Source organism: Geospiza fortis, unplaced genomic scaffold (assembly GCF_000277835.1).
Source record: "Geospiza fortis unplaced genomic scaffold, GeoFor_1.0 scaffold270, whole genome shotgun sequence".
Taxonomy (NCBI): domain Eukaryota; kingdom Metazoa; phylum Chordata; class Aves; order Passeriformes; family Thraupidae; genus Geospiza; species Geospiza fortis.
The window spans coordinates 98759-104758 of record NW_005054422.1 but is presented as its reverse complement, the minus strand read 5'-3'; the positions used below and the strand labels follow the sequence as shown (position 1 = coordinate 104758).

Below are 6000 nucleotides of genomic sequence, written 5' to 3'. Positions count from 1 at the left end.
GAGCTTGAAGAGTGACTGCAGTCATCAGAAAGGGAAAATGCCCTGAGATGGGAGCTGAAGGGACACGCTGCTTATTCCTGATCCTGTTTGCCAGCTTATTCACTATTCACTGTTGCCATTTAATTGAGTTTCCTCAAGATGAAGGAATAAAATATGGCTCATGTAAGAACAGAACTGTTTGGATAGTGAAACAATAAAAGAGGGATCCCTTGGGACTTGCAGGTCTTGCCAGGTTTAAATTTCCACAAGGAAATTCTGAATTGCCACACTGAAACCAACTCCCAGAGCGCCCCTGCTGCAGCCCTGGATGTGGTGGTGTTCAGAGGGGTCCCAGGACCAGGGAAGAGATGAGAATGTTGACTCCATGTTTCAGAAGGCTGGATTTATTATTTTATGATATATATATTATATTAAAAGTAAATGATATATTAAAACGATACTAAAAGAATAGAAGGATTTCATCAGAAGGCTTGCAAGGAAAAGAAGAATGGTAACAAAAACTTGTATCTGACCGAGAGTCTGAGCCAGCTGACTGTGATTGGCCATTAATTAGAAACAACCAACATGGACCAATCACAGATCCACCTGTTGCATTCCACAGCAGCAGATAATCATTGTTTACATTTTGTTCCTGAGGCCTCTCAGCTTCTCAGGAGAAAAAATTCTAAGGAAAGGATTTTTCATAAAACGTGTCTGTGACACCGAATTCCTGGTGGAGCTCCGGGATGACCCACTCTGCCCCAAGCCCTTTCTCTTGGGTGGCTGCAGGACATTCTCCATGGGCCCTCAGGTCCTGTGGTGAGGGCAAAGTGGGGCTGAGCCCAGCCTGGCTGCTGCCAGTGCAGGACCTGGCTCTAAAACCAGGACCTGGGGGGCAGCCCCTGGGGGCTGTTGGCCCTGCCTGGGCTGGAAGGATCCACTGTCAGTGCTGAGAGCCACATTAAATGCTGAAACCCTTCCCTGGCCCTGCTGGTTCCCCTGAGTCAGGACCAAGCTCAGGCACAGCTCCCCATGGGCAGCCCCATATTCCCTTGGGAGTCTCCCTACTGACAGCAGCCTCATGCCTGCCCACCCCAGGGTGTGAGGACAACTGGCCAAAATCAACACAGACACATTCAGTGAGGGTGTTTTTTTTAAATACATTTATTAACCAATGTTAACACATTAAATGACTCTATATATTGCTAGTCAGAGCAGCTTACAAAATGCCAGAATGCATCATAAACTGGACAGCCACAATGAATAATTACAATGTGCATAGTGGCTAAGCTCAACACTTTAATATAGCTTTATGATTTGCAGAAAAAATTAATTTTAAATCATGGTTCCTAAAACAATCAATTGTAATTTTACCTAAAACTTATACAAAACCAGGCCACAATCTTTTTTTTTTGTTTTGTTTTTTTTTTCTTTAAAACACACAGTTTTCACGCTGTAGTAACTTGGAAATGTGCAACCGTGTCAACAGAGACAAAAAAGCCAAAGTAACACGAATCTTACTTTCATGCAGCTATCAGTTAAATATTACATATTCTGGAATGATTTTACACCAAAAATATTTCCACAATACTTGCTTTCATAGGGGTGGATCGAAGTTTTGGAACTTGTAAAGTAATCGAACAAGATTGAGTTTTAGTTGTGAAGTGTTTTACAGTCACAACACAGAGGCGACAAAAGTTAATTACACATTTATCAGGCAATAATGCAGCTGTGGTAATACAAGTTACCATCTACTTACTATTTTTTCCAATCGACTTGCCACTTAATTTCTGCAACATATTGGGCATTATTTGGCGGTATCTAGTCAATTAACTTATATCACCACTGTAAGTAAAAAAGGTCAGAATTTCAGTGGTAGTTCACAGAAGTCTTAGTTATATTTTTGTCTTTACAATGACCCTGACAAATCCTAGAGAAAACTTTTTAAAAGGCTTTCCTCCTGATTCTTCAGCTTCCATCGTTCCATCATGTAATTGCTTTCAATAAATATCAAAGATCTAAATAAATATTTACAAATTATTCCTCTAACTTCTCAAAAAATAGCTGGATGATTAATGGGCATATGACTCAGTCTAAGACCAATCTTTGAAAGAAACTAAAATGTGGAGACACTTTAAAAGAAAAGCTATTTAAGTAAGCTTTACATCTATTTAAAAAATTGTCTCTGAACATGGATGCAATTCATATATCTATATATAAAACAAACAAAAAGAAAATCATTTTTCAACTATCGATCCATTCCTATTGGTAATGCTTCTTAATCCAGACATTCCGCAAAATACAGACTTTTTACAAATCACGGCATCTTTAATACAAGAAAATTAACATGCATTATTCTTCATTCTGAGTACAGTGATGGAGCTCATTATTAGGCAATGACCCATTACTACAAACATAACGGCTTCTGTGAAACTTAAGTGCTTTTTCTCCTTTTATTATCAGTTACAATGGACCAGGTGACGCCAGATCAGAAGTGGTCAAATGACATTGAATTGGGGAGGCTGAAGGGGGGAGCAATAAAGTAATTTGTATGCCTCAAAATTCGAAGTATGAATAAAGGTAGTTGGGTTTTTTTGTTTGTCTGTTGTTTTTTTCTTTTTTTTTTTTGGTTTTTCTTATTCTTGTTATAAGCACTCATGTTAGAACAAAGACGAAATGTGCAAACTTCAAAATTTAAATATTCATTTTTCTCTAAGATCCAGCTCAGTAAAAGATTACCCCAGTTCCCTGTGATTTTAAACTACAAGATCAAAGCTAATATTTTGTTATAAAAGTTATATATTGAAAAGAAATAATGAAAATAAAACACAGTTGGGAAATATTTAAGAAAAAATATGCAGGACTAGCACCTGCTGTGTCAACCCTGTTCCCTAAATTCAATCATGTACCCACTGGTATAACCAATAGATAATGCCTTTAAACAGTAAAATTAAGCTGAACAAAACCAGCTCAACAAGGTTAAGAAATAAACGTTACATCAAGGTAGTATGCTTTGTTTTTCTGAAACAGTTCTGTACTTCTTACATTCAGAACTAGTCTTTAAATGTTTTTTAAACATGTTAAACTTTTAACTTTTGTTAAACTTGCATCATTTTTTTGTATTTAGATCTGCTGTTTTTAAAGATTAAAATCTCTGCAAAACCTAAAAATGTCTTAAAATTTGCTGAAAATGCAACAAATCCTCTAGTTTAAAATTATTTGAAGTAACCTGCTCCGACAGATGTTCAATTCATTTTGCCGACAAAATTTTGGAGGAGCATTTCTAACAGAAGACTGAAACAACTGTGCAAAATTTCTTCTAAGAAAAGTGTTTAAAGGCTGGTGCAAAATGGGAAGCAAATTCTAAACAATTTTGGCTTTTTTTTTTTTTTTTTTGGAAACAAAAACCGCTCTGTCTGAGAATAGCAATCATTGGGGTGGTGCTCTAGGGGAGGAGGAACCCTTTCATCTTTTCCTGCGGCAGGTGCGTTTGTGTTCGGCATGCCAGTGCTCCTGCTGACACTTGATGGAGCAGTAGGAGGTGTTCCAGCAGCAGTGGTACATGGCCTCCTCTTCACAGTTGTAGCACTGGGGAGAACAAAAGAGATGGGATTATCCCCCTGGCAGGATCCCTCCTCACCAGCATTCCCCCAGCACGTGCACAGCAATGCTCCTCTTATTTATGCTCAGGGCATCCAAGCGTTTTTCACACGTGCTGAGTAAAGAAGCCATCTTCAGCAAATCCACACAATGCTTTCCTATTTTCCAGAGTCTGGATTATTGCTTTTCCAAAAATCATCTCTCACTTAAGAAAACTCATCTCTTGGAATGGTGGAGTGACATTTTTCAGGCACACAGCGCAGGAAGCATCTCTTACCCTACATTTGTGTAAGAGCACCCTGATCTATGTCTTAAAAGCTGCAATAAATCAACAGGCACCGCTGGCACAAACAGGCTCTGCACAGGCTTGAAAATCAGTGTTTGAGGTTTCTTTATAAGCCTGACTTGTCCAGAGTTTGCTGGGGAAGATCCTTTAGGTCTAGAAAATGTCAAAAGTCACAACAATAACATCCCAGGAGACAAGAATTATGGGTTTGTTGTAGCCCATCTGGGGTCAGCCTGTAAGGATGCTGTTGTCACCAGGGTTTGCTGACTGGCAGCCAGCACTGCCACCTCCTGAAGGGAAAACCTTGTGCTCCATCAGTGCTACTGAACAGATCAAAAAAGTGTTTTTTCCTCAAGTCTTACATAAACCCAAGAAGACCTGTCATACACAGGTTAGCTACGTGGGCTCTTGCCCTTTGTCCTGCCTGCCAGCGCTGCACAAAACTCCTGAAAGATGCTGCACAGCCCATGCAGAATTTATGCAGATTTATGCAGAATTATTTGGTTCTGGAGAAAGCTGCAGCAAAGATTATTTCTACCTCAGAACACAGAGAACACCCCCAGCTTTCTGATAGCTGGAAAAGCTACTTGGAAAATAACTCTGTGGCCTCTGGGGAACTAAGAAAGGGAAGGCAACATGCTGGTCAGCACCAGGGGTGGCCATCAAGGAGGCACAGCACCCACACAGTGCCCTGTCTTCAGGAGGGTTTATGCCCCTAAGGCAGTGCTGCAAAAGCATGACCTGTCATTTTGACAAAACTCCATAAAGTAAGGTGGCATTGCTGCTTAAGGTACCATTTAGACCTCTGCATCCTGGAGAGTCAGCTTCTAATGACCTCAAATTTGTCCTTCTGAATTTGGTCTGCTCAAAATCAGGAGGCATCTTTAGGAATCCATTCTGAAATGCTCATTGCATGATGGGGAACAGGGGGAGGGATATCACACAGTCTGTGCAGGCTGCTATCAAACCACAAAATAACACACAATTTCATTTTTATGTCCTGTCTAGCTACAGCTTTGCTAATAAAACAGAGAATTACAAAGGAAACAAACCCAACTGCCTCAAAAGAAAAACCACAACAACCCACACTACTGAAAGACAGATCCAAGAAAGCCAACATTTACATTGGCTAAACTGATAACCATTTATTTACATCAGCAATAAAGGGACTGCCCTAGCTGTGGGAGAAGGGAAGCTCTCTATTTTCCTTTAATAATTTAGCTCCTGGGAAGTTTATTTGTAAAAATGTCTGCAAACAAGTGTCCTCTTGAGAGCTGTTTTCCTGGTTTTTCATGTTGCTGGCTGCCCACAAGCCTGTGGGAGCCATCAAGATCATCTGCTGGAAAGGTGCAGGGAGCAGCTGTGGCTCTCCATTATGTACAGCATGGGCCTCAACCCAGAGACCAAATTCACATCTGCTGGCTTGGAGAGATCAAAAAATGCTACGACAGGAGAGGACAACTGATCTGTGGGTCCTGCACTTCCCCTTACATATGCTGGCCATAAGTATGGGATGTAAATCTCCACTTACAAAAGGAAAATAGTGTCATCTGTGCTGGTACCAGCACATGTGGCACTGGAGGCAAAATGCCAGCTGGCCTCAGGCCTCCTCTTTCCTTTGTATTTTCCTCTTTCCTTTGTATTTTCCTCTTTCTAAATGTTATCAATCACTTGGGGTTTTGTTTCAGACAGTACACATCACAGACAATGCTCATTCACTTAAAGACCACCTGTTGCAAGTTAAAATAAAGATATGTAAATAGATTTGAAAGAGAAAAAAGTTAAAATCTGTCTATGGAAATGACCTATGCACCAATTTAAATGAATCTTATGCAAAAATAAAATTTGGAGAAACTAAAATAGAAACATTGTCAAGACCAGCACTCCAGCCTGAACCCTAGAGGCCATGGAGGTGTATAATCTCATTATTGTTACTGCTGCCTTTACACTTCTTCCTTTTTTTTTTTTGCTATTTACTTGAGGTATCTGTATTAAACCCAAATTTTCTGAAGGTATAAAAATGAAATTGGGCTAAGCCAATTGTGACCAGCTAGAGAAAGAGGAACTGTTGTTCTTTAACTATGCATTGGTCCTCTGAGGGCTGGAAGCACATCTCGTGTCCCTGTACACCACCA

General features: G+C 40.1%; 1 protein-coding gene across 4 annotated transcripts in view; it reads right to left on the bottom strand.

The window, feature by feature from the left end:
* Window positions 1-1125: 1125 nt before the first annotated feature.
* ZMYND11 (zinc finger MYND-type containing 11) overlaps window positions 1126-6000 on the bottom strand; it is a 61326-nt gene continuing 56451 nt past the window's right edge. For all 4 annotated transcript variants that reach the window (XM_005426729.2, XM_031061699.1, XM_005426730.2 and 1 more), the window contains one exon: window positions 1126-3567. In XM_005426729.2, coding sequence (XP_005426786.1) covers window positions 3445-3567 — 123 coding nt within the window. In that variant the 3' untranslated portion in view covers window positions 1126-3444. The remainder of the gene's footprint in view (window positions 3568-6000) is intronic.